This window comes from Equus quagga, chromosome 20 (assembly GCF_021613505.1).
Source record: "Equus quagga isolate Etosha38 chromosome 20, UCLA_HA_Equagga_1.0, whole genome shotgun sequence".
Lineage (NCBI taxonomy): Eukaryota > Metazoa > Chordata > Mammalia > Perissodactyla > Equidae > Equus > Equus quagga.
Genome location: NC_060286.1, coordinates 44049971 through 44067961, shown reverse-complemented (window position 1 = coordinate 44067961; position 17991 = coordinate 44049971). Strand labels below are relative to the sequence as shown.

Here is a 17991-nt window from a genome sequence, read left to right as displayed (position 1 = left end):
CCAGGGAGGCCTAGATACTTCAAATCTCCAGGGAGGCCTGGGTGCTTCACACCTCCGGGGAGACCTCATGGTTTGCACATCCAGGAAGACCTAGATACTTCACATCTCCAGGGAGGCCTGGATACTTCACACCTCCAGGGAGGCCTGGGTGCTTCATATCTCCAGAGAAGCCTCATGCTTCACACCTCCAGGCCTCCACATAGACTGCTCCCTTTGCTTGGAGGATCCTTCCTACTTTATTTGCCTGGTGAAGCCCTATGCTGAACACTGCTGGGTCCTCAGTTTCAGTCCTCAACCAAGCAGATGGGTGCAGCTGAGGGCATGGCATCCTCAGGAAAATGTATCCCCCTAGTCACGCAGGGCTTGGGCAGAGCAGCCAGTGCCACCTGGGGAAAGGCCCCCCCCAAGCCAGCCCCCAGCACAGGTAACTCCATGTGCTCCCCAAACCCAGACCTACTCCCTCCAGTGTCCCAGGAAACCTCTGACCCAACAACCCACCCTCTCCTGATGTCTCATCCTGGTACTCCTTCTCCTACGTGGAAAACTGGGGGACACAAAGGACACTTGGGAGAGACCCCACCAGCAAAGCTCTGTGGCCATGGAAAAGTGGCCAGGCCCCCAGGTCCCCCTCCAGAGCTGGCTCCACCTCAGACTGTGGGGCTGATGCTGGCATGGGGCTCTCTCTGAGGACATACGGTCCAGGTCGATGGCAACCACAGCACCCACTGGTACCCAGAGGTGGTTCCACAGAAGCCATGGCCACTGCTGTAGGTGACAATCTGGTCAGCCTGAGGAGAGGGATCTTTTGGTGAGGGGGCACTCTGCAGTCAGCGGAAGAGAGGCAGCTCCTGAGAGACCAGGCCCTGTGTGGGAGAGGGCTCAGACCTTCCGCCACTTGAGGGCCTCACCCTACACCCTAGGTTCCCTGTGTCAGCTGTCCACAGGGCAGGTCTGCGTTGCTCAGGCCATGCCCCTCAGGGCAGCCGGCATGACAAGAGAGCCTGGAGGGGGAGGGACCACTGATGATCCCTCCACCCCCAAAACCCAAGGAAGAGGGTCTGATCTCGTCCCAGGAACACACGGGGCCCTTCCGTCAGCCCACCTCGCCACATGTGGTCTCGGAAGCAAGAGTGGCCAAACTGTCCACAACCACGTGTGCTGGCGCTATGTGGAAGGGATGCTCCAGGGGACGCAGGAGGACCCTGCCCACCAGCAGCTTGCAGGAGGACTTGACATGGGCCTTAGGAATGTCAGGCCTCCCCCAATGTCCTCAGCCCCCTTGCTTTAGGGGAGCCATGCTGCAGGGCTCCCACTGAGCCTGGCACCACGGAGTATGGCAAGATGTGGACAGGGACCCCGAGGAGGAAACTCAGTTCTGACCCAGCTGCCAATAGCCCTACCCAGTGGTCCCAGGAGGCCAGGAGCCCACCCTGCCCAGAGCACTCACCAGGCATGATGGCGGCAGGAAGCTGTTGACCCTCGAGACACTCCACATGCCCTCCAGGCACTGCTGGGCCTGGATGGTGACCGTGCTCAGTGCTCCACCCAGGCCAGCAGGTGCCACCGACACCTGGACGCTGGGCCCGGATGGCCAGGCCAGCCCCTTCCTCCTGTCCTGCCCTGCTCGGCCTGGCTGCCTCCCTGCTGGGCCTGCCGGCACTGGTGCATCCTTCGGGCTGGTCATCGTGCCGGGGCTGGGGGACACAAGGCCGGGGCCTCCATGAGGGGCGTCAGAGTCCTCGCGGCTGGTAGGTGTCTGTAGCAGCCGCAAGGCCTCCCGTGTGAGCTGGTTCAGATGCGTGGCACAGACGTCACAGCGGCGCTCGGCCTCCGAGCGGCACGCTGGCAGCTTGTCAAGAAGCAGAGCAGAGAGGCAAGGGTCCTGGGGGACAAGGGACAGAGGTCAGTGCCTGGGCACCAGGACCTGCCACCCACTCCTTACCTCCACGGTGCCAGGCCAGCTCATGCTGAGGCCGCCACATAATCCATAACAGATTAATAAGCCCCGGACAGTTTCGTCTACATGCGCTCAGCAGGAAAATAATTATCAGAGCTTAATAGTGAGGCCCGCGGTGCCCTAGACAACTGCCTACCCTCTCCCACCGTCATCACCACGCCCGCTCATGGCTAACGAGGCATCTGTGCTCCCCGACAACCAGCCCACAAGCAGCAGAGCTGTGCGGTCAAGGAGCATCCCGGAGGCGGCAGGCCGGGACAGTGCCACCCCAGCCCGGAGCCCTTCCACGGCAAGGCTGGGTGCAGTCAGAGCCCCAGGGCGCCAGTTGAAAGCAGCACCTATTCCAGAGCCACGAGGGCCCCCTGGCTCAACTCCTGTCGAGGCGGGGCTCGGGGGCTGCAGACCCTCTCCCTGCCTTTGCAGAGGCTCCAGCCCTGGGCAGGATCCGGAGAAGAGCGAAATGCAGTCCTGCTGTAAATGTGCCGCCAGAGGTCAGGACGTGCGAGCAAACCTGCAGGGGCAAGCCTGCAAGTCCCAGGTCAGCGAGAACACGGAGGAGCCCGCACAGGCCAGCAGGGAGGCAGGAGGCAAGGCTCGACGCCCACCACACTCCATCACAGGCAGGGGTTGGCCCAGGGGTCTGTGCTGCTTGGTGGCTTCCCCCGCAGCCCAGTCCACCCTGCCCTGCATTGGGTGGGGACACATGGGTCTCCCTAACCATGAGGCTGGTGTCCAAACAGGGCTAAGAACAGGAGTCAGGGGAGCCCAGAGGGGGCGCTTGCCTAGCCTGGAAGTCAAGGAGGGCTTCCTGGAGGAGATGACACCTGTGGAAGGAGGGGGAGGAGGAGGGAGCCAGTCCTCAGAAGGAACCACACTGGAGGGAAGCTATCAAGGGTCATATTGCCGGAGCCCATCACCTAGCCCCAGACCTCTCCACCAGGCTCTGCCTCGGTGCCTCCCCGGGGCGGTCCTGTAGGGGTCAGGGTCCAAGCCAGGCCGGCCCCTTGGCATCCTCATCCCTTTCCCAAGGGGCGAGTCCAACTACAGGTGCCTGGCCACAGCTGCCCCCGGACAGAGCGCTGGCCCAGCCTGGCTATGCCGCCACCACCCAGGACCTTCCCAGTGCCACCCCGACAGAGCAAACCCCAAAGGCAGGCCTGAGTCTCCACTTCAGCCAGCCGGTCAACTCCTAGGCCTCACCCCTCCGCCCTGCCACCAGCCTGGACCTGGCACAAACCCGCAGAGCCGGGGCCTTCCTCCCTCCCCGGCCACAGGCCATTCCCTGCTCGCCGGCTTGCCACCAGCCCCCAAGGGATTCTAGGCAAGGCCTGGCTCCAGTCCAACCGCCCTGTTGGCCACAAAAGGGACGATGTCCTCCCCAAACAACCACTCCTCAGATGAGGACGCTGAGGCCACCATGCCCCGGGGGTACCTCCTTCACCCAACCCAAGCCTTACCTGTGGCTGGCCCGACCTGTACCCACAGATGCCCGGGAGGGCTCCAGTGGGTGACAGCTGTGGCAGGGTGGCCTCGCTGTGAGGGGACACCCTGCTGGTCCAGCATAAGCCGGCGATTGCTCTGCTCCTGCATCCCCAGACCCCGCCACGCTCCCTGCAATGTAAGCTCTCAGCCACAGAGCTGCTCTCCTCGCCCCCCCAGGCAGACAGGGCCCAGTGAAAGAGCGACCCCGGCCAGGCCACTGACCACCTGCCTGATTTATGGGCCACTCCGGAAGGCCTGGAGTTGCTCAGGCTGGGGGCTGGAGGGCCCCAGAGCCTCTGAAGTGCCCCGTGAGTCTGGTCCCAATTAGCGGACACCCCCACCCCCTCCTGCTCCCCTTCAGGAAATGCACCGAGGCAGCATGGGGAGCCCTGCAGAGCAGGAGGTGGCCGGTGGAAACGCCGAGGTAGCCCCGCCTCGGGGTGGCACACAGGCCATGAGTGGAATCCAGACCAGGCTGGGCTCAGACAGGGCCAGGCTCCATCACTGTCACTCCGCCTGTTTCCAGGCCCCCACTCTGATTACTCTGGTTTTTCCACTCAGCGGGAGGCTGCTAATGGTGGGCTGGTGTGAGGGGAAGGAAGCACCGCCTGCTAGAGCCATTAACCCGACTTGAAAGGCGGCCCAGCCCCGCGGGCCCCCAGCCCAGCCCCCACCACCCCCAGGGCCAGTAGCCCATTGTTCCAGGGCCTCTGCCTGTCTTAGGGACCTCAGGCCTCTGGGGGAGCCGCTGGCACCCCCTCCATGGCCTGCAGAGGAGGAAGCAGGAAGGAAAGCCGGAAGCTGGGGGGCTGCTAACTGGCCTGAGCATGTGCCAGACCCCACCAAGGCCGGCCAGGCGTGGGGGTGGGGCACAGGAAGCCAGAGCAGCACCCCCCAGCCGCCCCTGCCCAGGCCCCCCAGCTGTGTCATCAGGAATTCAGATGCCACTGTCAGGCAGGCCCTAGCCCCACCCAGGCCTCACTGACCATCCCCCCCACAGGTGGGGACCACAGGGTCTGCTCTGGGCCTGGGTGGGGCACCCGGTTCAAGCCCCAGCCTCAGGGGAGGCAAGCCCAGGACTGCCTGGCCACCTGCTCGGCAAGCCCAGAGCCCATGGCTCATGTGCTTGCAGCCCAAGGAGGCCCCGTCCTGCCCAGCCCTTCCCCCAGCAGGACCCCAGCTCTCCCCCCAGAGGCCCAGCCCAGACACACCCAGGCCCTGCCCCACAGCCAAAGCCCACTTTGGGGCCAAGCACCCCTCTCCAGCTCTAGGAGCCAAGCACACCTCTCAGGGGACCCTCGCCATCATCACTGCAGAGGGCCCAGCTGATACCCTGGGCTGCAGGGGGCTCCTGGCATGGGGCAGGGGCCCTCTCTCCAATCTTTGTCTCGTGTCACACACACAAGGTGGCAGAGGCCAGAGAGGAGGAGAGCTGCCTGGGGTGACTGCACAGAGATCCTACTGGGGCGAGAGCCCACCGGGCCCCCAGCCCCTCAGACAGGCCACCAGCTCCAGGCTGGGCCGCGGGCCCGGGAGGGTTTGCTGCTGGGCAGCCGGGGACACTCACTGCATGTTTGGTCACTCAGAGCCACACATCCCACACCGGAGGGACCAAGACCTCTCCACTCTGCCCAAGCGGCAAGGTTTGGGCGGGACAGGCCGAGAGAGCCCGGCTCCCTGCCCCCAGCACCCCAGTGCAGTGATCAGGGCCCCAGGGAGCGGGGCTTCTCTGGGGGGCTGGCACTGGCACTCCCAGGATGGACACCCTGGGACCCCAGAAGGGGAGGGGAGGACAGCATCTCCCAAAGCACCTGTGCCCCCTGGGAGGCCCCCACCAGCCCAGCCCACCTCCCTTTTCAGCATCCACCCTGGGCCTTCCAGGCACAGCCACCAGTCCTCAGACCTCAGCACTGGGGGGCACCCACCCCACGCCCAGGCCAGGTCTCCTCTCCCATAGGCCCAAGCCCCTGAGGGTCACAGCCCCAACTGCAGGAATTTTAACCCCTGAAAGCCCCCACCAGCCCATGGCCTATCACCCACCCCTCCAGGCCGCGCCCAGCACCTTCAGACAGACAGTAATCAGCCCGCTGCAAAATGGGACTTTCGATCTCCTCTTTACGGTCTAAGTAACAGGTACTTCACCTGCATTTGGAAACTGTTTTTCTTCATTTGACTCAGTTTAGTGTGTGTACCACCTGCCCATCACCACCGGGTTCTAGGGAGCACCCTCCCTTTCAAATGATGACCTTCCCTTCCTCCCATTCCTGGGGTCTCCACGCAGCTTTAACAATCCTCCCCTTTGCTCCCGCATGGGAAACCTGAGGGACTTCTCGAGGGACGAACTGCCGCAGGCAGGGCCAGCCAGGCCCGCCCAGGGGGCAGGACAGGAGCTGAGAGACACCCCCACCTCGGCTGAGGCCACCATGAGAGGGGGAGGAGAGGCACGGGTTCTGCTCCCCAATTCGGAGAAGCCCCCAGACATCAGGGCTGAGACAACCCCCTCTGAGCCCCCATCACCCCGTCTTTAAAAAGGGGGCACCAGCACCCACTGGCAGGGCCATCGGGGCACAAACAGGACCAGGGCTCAAGCAGAGGAGTGGCCGGGTGGGGGTCCTGGCAGGCCACAGCCCCTCTGCCCGTCCTCCCTTCCCTCTACAAACAGCGTGCTGGGCCGCGGCCCTGTGCAGCCACCATTTCCGGAGTTGACAACAGGTCCAGGAAGGGACCCCCGGCTGCCGGGCGGCGCTGCCCTCTCAGGCTCTGCTCTCGAGGACATTCCGATGTCGCGTGCAGCCTGGCGGGACGGGGGCCAGGGGTCGGGGGTGCATTTTCCAGCCTGGAAACCGCTGCGGCCATGGTGGCCACACCTTGGCCACCCCAGGCCCCTCCTACCCGCCAGGCACCACATCAGGGGCTTGATTCCCAGCCCAAGGCCCCGACCATCCGCGTCCGCTGGGGCCAGCGGGAAGCCCTGGGGACCCCCGAGCTGGACCCACCCTCATCCGCCAGCCAGGACCCTGGAGACCACTCCAGCCCCCCGGGCTGACTCAGGCCTCCCTCCTCTGCTGGGGAGGATGGGGAGCAGGGGGTGCAGCCCAGCCCAGCCAGCACTGACCGGCACCCGTCCCCAAGGCCCCGTGCCAGGCGCCAGCCAGCTGGGCAGCGTGGGGCACACACTGGTTCATTGAGCCCTCCTCCCTCAATGGCCTCCCCTGTCCTCCGCCCAATGCCACACAAGGGTGGGGGGCCCTGGGGTCTAAGGCCAGGCCGGCAGGACGGCCTCCGCTAGGTGGGGGTAGCAGAGAGGCCAGCCTGGCAGGACACTCGCTGTTCAGAGGAGGCGCTCCACATGCTTCGGGGGCCTGGAGCCCACCCAGACATGGTTTTCAGTTCAACTCCACGGTGCAGGCTGCAGTCCCCACAGCCTCAGTGTCCTCATCTGAAGAACGGGGCACAGAGCGTCCTCCAGGGCTGCAGCAGACGCTCACTGCCAGGGTGGGGGACCCACACACCACGCACCGGGCCGACGCCAGGGCTCCCGGGTGCCCCTCGAGAGAGCTCTGAGCCCAGGGAGGCTGGCGCCAACCCAGGTGGCCCAGCTGGAAAGGGACAAGTGCAGAAGCCAAACAGGGTCCCCACCCCACCCCCCCCCCAAGATGGGCCAGGTACCCTCTCTGCTGGGCACCTCTGCGTGCAGGTGACCCCAGGTCTGGCCCCGACCACCAGTCCCCTTCAACAAGCTGCCGTGAGAGCCAGGGCTGCAGATCTTTACCAAAGGACTTCCCAGGACGCCCCAGGCCCGAGCTCTGCTCCAGGGCTGGAGTGCAACTCCACTCCACCCACCTCCAGACCTTTGATCTCATCCTGGCTTCCCCTTGTCACCCTACCTGGCACCTGTGACACAGTTTCCATGTGTGCTCCAGGCATCCCCATCATGGAGCTTTTGATACTCCTTCCCCCTGGAGACCCTCAGCCCATCTCTGTGGGTCTAATTCTAACCAAGATCAAATGCCACCTCCTCCAGGAGGCCCTCCTGGATGCCCCTTTCTAGAGCCCCCTCTCCTGTGGCCATAGCACTTTGGTTAAGAGCACAAACCTTGGAGGGAGAGAAGCCTGGGACAGTGGCCTTGGGCAAGTCACTCACACCCCTGTGCTGGCTATTTCTTGCCCCCGCTATGGTGGGTGGTGGGGTTGAGTGAGTAATTGCTCGGAGGTCTGCTGACTGGCTGCTGGTACCGTCCCTCTCGGCTCCCAGCTCCTGGCTCCTCTTCCTGCAACATGACCCCGGAGGCCAGGCAGGCCAGAGAACTGCAGGGACAAATGTCAGGCTCTGCTGCCCACCCCGGAGACCCACTCGAGGCTCCTTCCCTCGCCAGGCCTCAGGGGCTCCTGAGAGGGGAGGGGTGCCCCCCCCACAGGGGCAGCCCATCCCACAGCACAAACCCAGCGACCTCCGTCATCAGTGAGACAGCAGAGAAGACAGACGCCAGGCAGGAGGGGTCCCCGGTATCGTCTCGAGATCCAACAGCCAGACACACCACCGCCAGGCACCCCGGGGCCTCCCGCCAGCCCCCTGCGCTGGTTGGGTAAGTCCCCTCAGAGCTCCAGGGCGACCCACCTCCAGACCCCCACCCCACTGGGAACACCTCACTCGCTGGCTACCATGAGCATGCCCCCTTTGTAGACTGAGGCTCAGAGACCCTAAAACACTTGGCTCATGCCGCATAGCTTGGGCAGCAGAGTGGGAGCTCAGAGTGTGAGAGGAGCCGAAGGGATGGGGGCTGAGGCGACAGAGCCCAGGGACAAGATCAGGAGGGCCTGTGGCTGAGCTAAGGGCAGCCACCGAGTGGGCCAAGTCCAGGTGGCCTGCAGACAACCCTTGGATTTTGGACAGGCCAAGCTGGTGGGGCTGGCGGGGTTTCCAGGAGGCAGAGCTGGGCTGTGGCCTTGCACCAAGGCTGTAAAGGAGAGGACGGGAACAGGGCAGGCCAGGATGGGACGTTTGTGGGGGCGGACCCTGCAGCCCACGCCCCCAAGCAGGGCACTAGGCAGGGCCAGCGGCCGGCACGCTCCACCCGGAAACAGGCCGTGGCGCGGGCCAACATCCATCGCACGGGTCAGGGGTGAACACACAAGGTGGTGCAAGAACAGCCATCCGAGGGCGGACACGGCGGACACAGAGTCGCCCCAGGCCGGGCCGCACACAACCATAAATCTGTCAGCCGGGGGCCCCGGCTCAGCCCACCCATCCCGCCCCAGCCCAGCCCCCACAGCCCAAGCCTGGGATGCTGCCAGGGGGACAGGGACCAGGCCAGGGAGCACCAGCAACCCTGCAGACAGCCCTCAGGCCGCCCCAGCCACAAAACACAACACCAGAGGTGAAAGTGCCCCTTAACCACGGGCAGCAAGAGGGATGCTCAGCCCACAGCCCTGTCCACAGATGGGGAAGCCGGGGCCCTGCAGGGGAGGCCCAGGCAGCACCGTCCATGCCCCAGGCTCCCCTTCCGCCCAGGAGGGGGTCTCCTCAGCCCCCGGGAACCCAGAGCTCAGAGCTCGGGGCAGACGACGAGGGAGTAGCTCCCACAGGCCTGGCCACCAGGCCTGGCTGTCACCAGGAACCTGACAGGGGACAGCCTGGCCTCAACTACCACTCCCCTCCACCACACAGGCTCCCTGTTCCTGTGGAGCAGGCAAGCAGACAAGAGGCCAGATACGCCAAGAGAACACTCAACGCATTTATTCTATTTATTTACCCATACCCCACACCTTCTTGCACAAAAACTATGTGGTGCCTTCCAGGAACTACCCAGCATAAATTAAAAGCAAAACCACACAACTAGAGACAGCCACATTAGAACAAATAGGAATGATCAGTTCCCACAAGACATGTGAGGAAGGGCCCGTGCGCTTGGCAGAAGCTGAAGAGTACATTTGCTGTGAGCCTCCTGGCAGGCAAAGGAAAAAAGGAAACTAGACTTTCCTTGCTCTTTAAGATGAGAATTAGCTCTCGTGACTCCCAAATATGAGATCCTTTCAGGACACTCAAGGGAGCCTTGAGAAGGCCCGAAACCCATTCATTCCCTTAACCCCTTCCAAACCATCACAAGCTCCCCAGCAAGGCTTTGGGCAGCCCAAGGCACAAGGGTGACATGCAGCATGCCTTCCTCCCTGACCCTCCACCTCTCAGCAGAGAGGAAGCGAGGCCAGCCACCACAACTCACGTCCCTGCTCAGCCCAGCTCTGACCACAGCTGGACTCCCCCCCAGCTCCCTCCCACAAGACACACAGCTCCCACCCAGGACATGCAGCACCGTCCCCCGGCCACCCCCAGTGCTCCATCTCTGCCTCAGGCCGATGTTCAGAGGGCAGCAGCTCACAACCCTTAGGCTCGCTCCCACCCCCCACTGCCCAGCCTCATCCCCCAAACCCCAGACCAGCAGGGAGAGGAGAGAGGCACAAGGAGCCCATCATTCCATCACTGGACCAAAGGAAGTCCCCAGGGACAGCAAGTGACACTGGCCAGACCACCGTCCATCTAGGGAGGAGGGAGCCAGCCCCAGTGGGGAGGGGCCAGCCAAGGTCTCGCAGAGGCTGCCTGGCGAGGCAAGGTCTGACCCGGGCTCGGTCCCCCAGTGGCCTGGGAGCCTTCAAGCCCCACGGACTGATCCCTTCCCAGCTGAGTCATCGGGTCCCCTGCCAGCTGGGAGACTGCCTGGCAGCCAGCCCCAGGGAGCGCCCGCCCCTCTCACACCTCCTTGGCTGCCTCTGCAGCCTGCCAACACCTGGCTCAGCTGGGGAACACTGCTGACGCCAGGCGCCCCACCCTTCGGAGCCCCGAGGCAGACACTGCAGCCCTGGCACAGGGGCGGGGGGCCCCAGACGCGGGTGCAGCTCAGGCCAGGCTCCAAACACCATGGGAGGTGGAGGTCCAGGGGCTGTGACCCTAGGCAGCAACCGTCTGACACCAGCTGGGCTCAGCCCCCGCCCTCCCAGGATCATAGCCCCATGTGGACAACAGACTCAAGACCCCACCATCGCACACCAGTGCAATCGGAGCCGCGGGCTGTGGAGACAGAGCATGCCCCCAGCATGCAGGGGGCTGGGAAGGCTTCCTGGGGGAATGACAGGGGAATGGAGGGCTGGCAGGACGGCCACTCAGGAGCCAGGCCCCAGAGAGAGGCAGGACGGTGGGCAGGCCCCCAGCTCTAGGAGCCTGGTCAAGTCACCCTGAGCTGTGCAGGGGACAAGAGCCCAGGGCCTCCCTGGCGGCCTTCAGACTGGTCCAACTTGGTGGAAAACATGAAGGAAGGCCTGGGCCATGCGGGAGGGCAGCGGTCCTCAGCAGCGGTTCTGGACCTCACAAGGGGTAAAGGAGACGAGAGCCCTGCCCTGCCCCGGTGAGCAAGAGATTTGCAAGAGCTAAATGAGAATTGATCACCTTGCCCCAAGGGGGTGCTAATCAATTCAGCACCAATACTGACATGTCGAATGTCGTGGGGTCTCCAGAGCAGTCATCACCTCCATGTGACGCATCTGGGTGGCAGCTGGAACAGATCCTCAGGCAGGATCCCTGCCCCCACTGCTGCAAGGGGGACCATCCTCTATAGGGGGGGAGCCAGAATCTGGCCCAGCAGCCCTTGGGGTGCACACAGCGGGGTGTGGGAGGAAAAGTCTGGTCATTCAGTCATTCAACAAATGTTTGAGGGTGACCTGGACCCTGTGCCTGCCCTAGCAGAGCTCCCGGCCTGGGGGTGGCACAGTGAACACAGAGACCACACAGGGGCAGAGGCACATGGAAACGGTTGAGAAAGGGTGGGGCCAGGTAGCAGCAGGGGTGGCCTCCTGGAGAGGGGTGGGCATGTGGGGGAGGGGAAGCCTGGGGAACGGGAGGGGCGGCTCCACGCACTGGAAGGGCCACGGGAGCTCTGCGCCAGGAACTCAAAGCAAGGCCCAGCCAGTGCGGCCTGAGGCCCTGGGCCACCGTCAGCTGCACGGGCACAGGGACCTGGGGCACTGGGAGGCTCCGGCTGCAGTCTGCCGAATGAGCATGGGAGGGCCGGGCGCTGGGGCTGTGCAAGAGGGGTGCTGTGACAAAACCCCGCGGGATGGAGGGAGAGAATGGGGCTTTCGGGGCTGCCCGGGGGGGCGGCTGCCGGTGGGCAGGCATCAGGGGCGGGGCGGGGCTGGGGAGATGATGAAAGGGGTCCCCAGGAACTTGGTGGCCAGTGAGGACACAGGCTGGGAGGGCTGTCTCGGGGGACGAGGAGGACAGAGCGGCCAGTACTAAGCTGGGGGGCATGCAGGGGTGGCGGAAGAGGAAGGCCCAGCTGTGGCCCCTGCATGGGACGCACTGCGAGCCCCCAGCACAGACTTCTCAGAGGCAGGGGGCACCGGGGAGGGGGCGCAGAGCAGAGCGGGGAGCCGGCAGGGGGTCTGGGGAGGAGGGGGGGCGTGCGTCTGTAGCAGGGCCCGAGAGAGGAGGGGCCCGTGAGGCCACAGGAAGACAGGCCGGAGGGCATGGCTCCAGGCCACACAGGGGGCCTGAAGGGCTCACCCACAGACCAGGCCCGAGGATCCTGGTGAGAGCAGAAGGTGGCATGGGGGCCCCAGCGAGGGGCTCCTGACAGGGAGGCCCCGGCCCGGTACCCCCTCCACACGCAGGCCCACTGCCCTTCTCAGTTCAGGTGGGACAGTCTCCTGGACTCCAACCTGGGCAGGCTGAGCATGTCCCCTCCCCAAGCCCCAGGGCCACTGGGGCTCAGAAAGGGGGGAGGGCACGATCTTGTCCCTCATTGGGGACCACGGTCACTCTCTGTGCCCACATGGGGAAACCGAGGCAGGCCAGGGAAAAGAGAACACACAGCCTTATACCCAGGTCACCTGACCCCAGGTCAGGGCCACGACCACTGTGCCCAACCCCTGAGAGCACCCAAGACCCGGGCACAGAGGGACTCTGGAGCCAGCACCCCAGCAAAAGCAACATGGGCTGAGATGTGAGAGCCACCCCATGCCGGGCACTGCTCCACACACCTGTGAAATGGCTACAAAGGTGGCCCCAGTACAGAGGGGAAACTGAGCCACAAGTTCACAACAGAACTGCCTGGGGTCCCACAGCGGGAGCTGTCTGCTGGCAGGAGGGTGGGCGAGGAGCCAGCCGGGGGACAAGCCCTGGCAGGGACGCCAAGAGCAGAGGATGGGGTGACCAAGGCTGAAGGACAACTGTCCCTGGACCCTCTCAACCCTGAGACCAGGCAGGGACCCCCAAGGAGAGGGCCTGTGATGGCCAGGCCGGGGTCCCAGCTCCCCCCGACCCCCAGCCATGGGAGCCCGGGGGGCCACCTCCGGGCCAGGCTGTCCTAGATTCAAGGGGGAGACCAGGTGAGGTGATGCAGGCTAAGTTCTCCATAAACCGTGAAGCGCTGTCCTCGTGAAACTCATCTCCTCAGGATGAAGATGAGAACGGGCCCCCAGGGAAATCCCAGACACCAATGGGGGTTCCAGGGCCCTGTTGGCCTAGAGCAGAGCCCTGTGCCTGGACCATGGGCCACATTCCAAGGAGGACCCACTGGGGCTCACCCACGGCCGGTCACACACAGGGCCCCTGGCTGCCCCACAAAGCTCTCCCTCCCTAACCCGAAGCAGAGGCAGCAGCACACACAGGTCCCGGCGAGGCTGCAGGGCGCGAGCCAGCCAGGACGCTGGGGACAGCCTGGGTGGCACAGGACAACGACACCCACCACCGTGCCAGGGTCCCAGGCCCAGCCCCCCCATGTGACGTCACCCGGGCAGCTCAGCCTAAGGGCCTGAAGCCCCCCTGGGCCCTGTTTCCATCCTCTCTGGAGAAAGAGTGGACACTGGGGCCTTCTCTCTCTGGGGCACAGCACCCTACAGGTGGGACAGCACTCTCGGCATGGCCCCTAGAACCCACCCCCAACTGACAAACGAGGAACACAGCGGGGTGCAGAGCAGGAACAAAGCCCGGGACCCGGGGCTGCGAGGTGAGCAGGCCACTGGGGGCCAGGGATGGCCAGGGACGGGGTGAGCCCCACCTGGCACAGAGGTGTACCCAGTGTCAAATGCCAAACTCAGGGGAGGCCGAGGGAGGAGGGAGGTGAGGGCTCTGGTGGCCCGGGGGGGCTTCCTTGATGAGCCCTCTGCAGGAAGAGACCACGGAGACCCCCCAGACAAGACACCCCGAATCCACCTGCAGCTCTCTCCACCAGGATCCCCGGCCACATGCTCACTGCCACCAGGCAAAGCCTAGCTCAGTCACTAAAGCCCTTCCTCTCTCTGGCCTCAGTTTCTCCTAATGGGGTAGCAAGATGACCCTATAGCTCTGACAGGCCCCCAGCAGTCTGTCCCCAGTCCCTCTCTCCAGGGGCCCTGAAGGTCCTCTGGTGTCTCTTCAGCCAGATTCAGGCCGACCTGAGCCCAGAGTTTGGCAAGGCTGCACCTTGCTCAGAGCAGCAGCTGCACAAGGATCCAGCCCCACCCCAGGACAAGACACAGGTGCCCCCTCCCTGGCTGCAGAGAGGGTGCCCAGGACAGAAACCATACTTACCTCCCTCCCCACCCCACTGCCCTGCCCTAGACAGGGAACACCGTGGGACCCCAGGAACCCAGGGTCGCCCCCTGCCCCCAGACAGCATGGCCTCCTTGAAGAACTATATTTAGATTCAATGGGATTCTGCGGACTTCCCAGGAACGCTTTCAAAAAGACTGAAGGTCAGGCGGGAAGGGCTTCCTCTGGAGACCCCCACCTTCCCAGGCTTTGCAAACTTCCAGGGCGCATTGTTCCTTGAACAATGGTCCCAGCTCCTTCCAAGACCAGGCGAGCCCATTGGCTAGAGAATCCAGCAGAGCCCCCTCCCCTGGCAAACACCTTGGCAGCTGGGTCTGGAGCTGGGGGACCCAGGGGCCCAGCCACTCAGTTCCCAGATGGGTGGCCACTGCCAAAGGTGGCAGAGCCCAAGGCTGTGTCCCACACACAGCTCTCATCCACGACGCTGGGAGGGTGCAGGCAGGGCTCCCCCCACAGCAGCAGGCCCACCCTCTGGTCCTCCAAGCCCTCCTGCCCCAGGTGTGCAATTTCCAGGCACCTGGCTCGGGGCCCAGGTGCCCCAAGGGCGACAACGCACCAAGTAACCTCTTGCAGCTGGCAGGGCAGGAGGTGTCCCGCCCTGGGTGGAGTCCCTGCCATCGCCCTCTCTTCCCTCCCCCTCCCAAACACAGCCTGTGGTTCCAGCTGTGGGACATCTGTGGCTCCGCTGAGATACGCCCCCCCCCCCCCCCCCCCCCATCAGACCGCGGGATGCTTTTAGGATAAACTATCCTCACTTACACACGCCGCGTTACAGAAGGGGTAACTGAGGCGCAGAGAGGGGAAAACATGTGTAAAAACACTCGGTGGAACCTCACCCCGCTCCGGGCCCCAAGCTCTCCCAAGTTCCAGCATGGGCCCTGCCCCGAGGGGCCAGCCCGAGGAAGCGTCACTTACCCGGAGGGGTGTCCCGGGCCCGCTGACCAGCTTCCACGCCTGTCGCTTGAGCTCGGCGAGCTTCGTGTGGCAGTGGCGGCACCAGCCGCCTCCGCCGGCCGAGTGGCCCTGCTCTGCGCCGGCCCCGGCGCCCTCGGGCGCAGGGCGGCTGCCGCATGGGTCCTGCTCGGGCCCGGCGGGCAGCCTCTTGCGGGGGGACACCTCCAGCAGCTGCAGCGGCTCGCGGGCCAGGCCGCCCTCGGCCACCTGCGGGGGATGGGGGCGGAAGGGGACGGTGAGCCGGAGCCGCGGGGAGGCGCCACCCGGGACCCAGCTCCAGTGACTCCAGATCTCAGCGCGTCCCAGCCCCCGAGTGACGCATTCGACAAAGTTAAGAGCGCTGGCGCGAACCCGCCGCCCACCCTCTGCTTCCATCCCGGGAGTCCGGACCGGGGTCCCTCCCAGCAGGAGGCCCCGCGCGTCCAGCACTCCGCTCCAGGCCCGGACCCCAGGGGGCGCCGCGCACCCCGCGACCATCCTCGGCGTCCCGGGCTCCGTCCCGTGGCTCCCGCCGGCCCCCTGCCGCCCGCCTCCCTCTCGGGGCCCGGCCGCGCGTACCGCGGGTTGTGCCGCGCACAGAGGGGCGCCGCGGCCGCCCATGGCCGAGATGCAGGAAGGGCTAGGCGGGAGCTTCGGGGCCGCGCGGGCTCTCCGGGGACGCCGCGGCTAGGTGATCCGGCCCGGGGGCGCCCCCATGGCCGGGCCGGCCGCTCCGAAGTTCGCAGCTCAGGCGAGTGACGGAGAGCGCGCGGTGGCGGCGGCGGGCGCGCTCGGGAGGCGAGGGCGGGGCCGGGGCGGGGCCGGGGCGCCGGGGCGGGGCCGGTGGGGTGGGGCTCCGGGAGGGCTGTCCCGCCCCGCTCCGCCCTGGGCCTCCGCTCGGCAGTGCGTGGGGGATGGGGTCCTACTTCGCCGCGCGGCCCCTCCCACTCCAAAGACCCGGACCTGTTCGGCGAGTCCCAGCCCGGGCAGGGGCGCTGGGGGCCACAGTGAGATACTTAGTACACGCGCGCGCATGCGCCTTTTTGCTCCTCTCCCGGGACACCAGAGTCTGCGCGTCTCCCGGGAGGCCCCAACCCACTCCTCACTTTACAGGCGAGAAAACTGAGACCGCGGAGGGGAAGGTCTCATCCCAGGTCACACAGAGAGGTGGGGCGAGGAAGGGGCTGAACCCTAGTCCCCAGACTCCTAGTCGCTGTTTCCTGCAAATACAGTGCGCCCCGCGTGACGCCGGCCACCCCTTGGGTCTAACCGCGCGTGGGTGAGTGTCGCCGCAGTCTGCGCCTCGGAACGTGCAGTTCCCGCGCCAGGGTATCTGTGTCTAGGTGTGTCTGCGAGCGGCACGCGTGTCTTTGCAGCCACGCGAGTGCACGAAGGTGGGTGTGCGCGCTGTGCGCCCGGGAAGCGAGAAGGGGTGGCGCGGCTGGCCCTGGGGGTGTGCGCGGACCTGTTGTCAGCCGGCCTGGCAGATGGGAACTTAGCTCCGGAATTAATTGCCTGTTTGTCTCCGGCTGGGAGGTCGCCCCCCCTCTCCGGCGACCAGTTGCTCCCGCTCCAGCCCGGCCCTAAGAATCGCCGCTATCTGAGGCAGCAGGCGGCTCGGGGTCCAGGTTCCGGGTCGGCCCACAACCGCGGGTCAGCCCGCAACCCCGGGTCGGGCTCGGCGGGCGCGGCCGCCCGGCTTCTCATGACGCGAGCGCCCCCTGCTGGCCGCTGCGCACCCGCCGTGCCGAGTCTCCAGACAGACCCCGCGCCACGCGTCCCGGGCGAGGATGCGCGCTCCGGGGACCGGGAGGAGCCCACCCAGAGCAGGGGCGGTTGGCGGGCCGTGGTCCGGGCGGAGACTCCGGCCCGCGGCTCCCCGCGCGCACAATGAGACCCTCACACAGATTCGAGCCGCTCCCTGCCTCTCCTGAGCCCCGTAAAGGGACCCCTCCTTCATTACGTTTTACCCGGCCCCCCCCTTTTACTTGGACGCGCACACTCCCCAAAAAAGAGGGGTGGATCACCCCCTCCCGGCTTTCCGAGTCATTTATGACCAGGGCCTGGGGGCGGGGGAAGATAAAGTGGCTGGGGCTCCCTATTCTCACTCTGCGATCCCTTTCCACCCGGCCCGGGGACCCGAAGCTCTTCCCCTCTCCTATCTCATCGCAGCCTCCGATGGAAAACGCGCGTAAGCCCCCATCTGGATCTAGGTACCGCGGGACACCTCCCCCCATTGCCTGCAGACACCACCGCCCCACGCCCCTCACCTGCCCTGGGACACATACCCGGGCCCCGGGAAGCGCGGCTCTATACCACATACACACGCGCGCACACACTCCCTACATACACCCCCAGAGAAACACACCGACGCCGGGAGCCCTGGTCCTACGCCGGTGGCCGGCCACACCCGCAACTTCGGTCGTCCGCACAGCTGCGGCGCTTCAGGACTCACACGCTCACACCCTACGGGCCGGTACACAGCCCCACGGATACTGAAGGTGCACGCGGGACCTGGAGTCACCTCAGGGACTCGGGATTAGCCGCGAGATCCCCGACCCCCCGCCTCGCCCACCCCTGCAGAGTCCCTGCGCTGCGCTCTCCGCCCTAGCTGACTGCCTCCGGCTCAGGACGCAGCCTGGAGGAAAGAGGGAGATGGAGACGGCACTAATGGGGGAAAGTGCAGCAGCGAGTCCCCGAGCCGGCCCTGCGGGATGCTGCTCGGGACCTGCTGCCTCCTTCCCGGCGCCGCACCCGGAACCGCCGGAACCGCACCGCAAAGTCGCGGGACAGCGCCTCTGCCGCCAGCCGGGTCCCGCCGCCCGGCCCTCACCTTGGCTCGCCGCCGCAGGAGGTGGCTGGTGAAGCCCAGGATGATCTCCGAGTCCAGGCACAGCGCCCCCATCTCCAGCAGGCTGGGCGCCTTGCGGGGCGCGCCGCGGGGCGGCTCGGGCGGCCCGGGCAGCGCCATGGAGGAGCGGAGCGCGGGGAGCGGCCCCGAGCTCCTCCCGCCGCCGCCGCCGCCGCCGCCGCCGCC

General features: G+C 65.7%; 1 protein-coding gene across 2 annotated transcripts in view; it reads right to left on the bottom strand.

Annotated features, from left to right (window-relative positions):
* The window catches only part of KIF26A (kinesin family member 26A), a 43177-nt gene extending 27481 nt beyond the window's left edge, over positions 1-15696 (bottom strand). For both annotated transcript variants that reach the window (XM_046647669.1, XM_046647670.1), the window contains exons 1-3: positions 15534-15696; positions 14937-15182; positions 1448-1882 (exon numbers count right to left, since the gene is read on the bottom strand). In XM_046647669.1, coding sequence (XP_046503625.1) covers positions 1448-1882; positions 14937-15182; positions 15534-15575 — 723 coding nt within the window. In that variant the 5' untranslated portion in view covers positions 15576-15696. The remainder of the gene's footprint in view (positions 1-1447; positions 1883-14936; positions 15183-15533) is intronic.
* Between the last annotated feature and the right edge of the window lie 2295 nt (positions 15697-17991).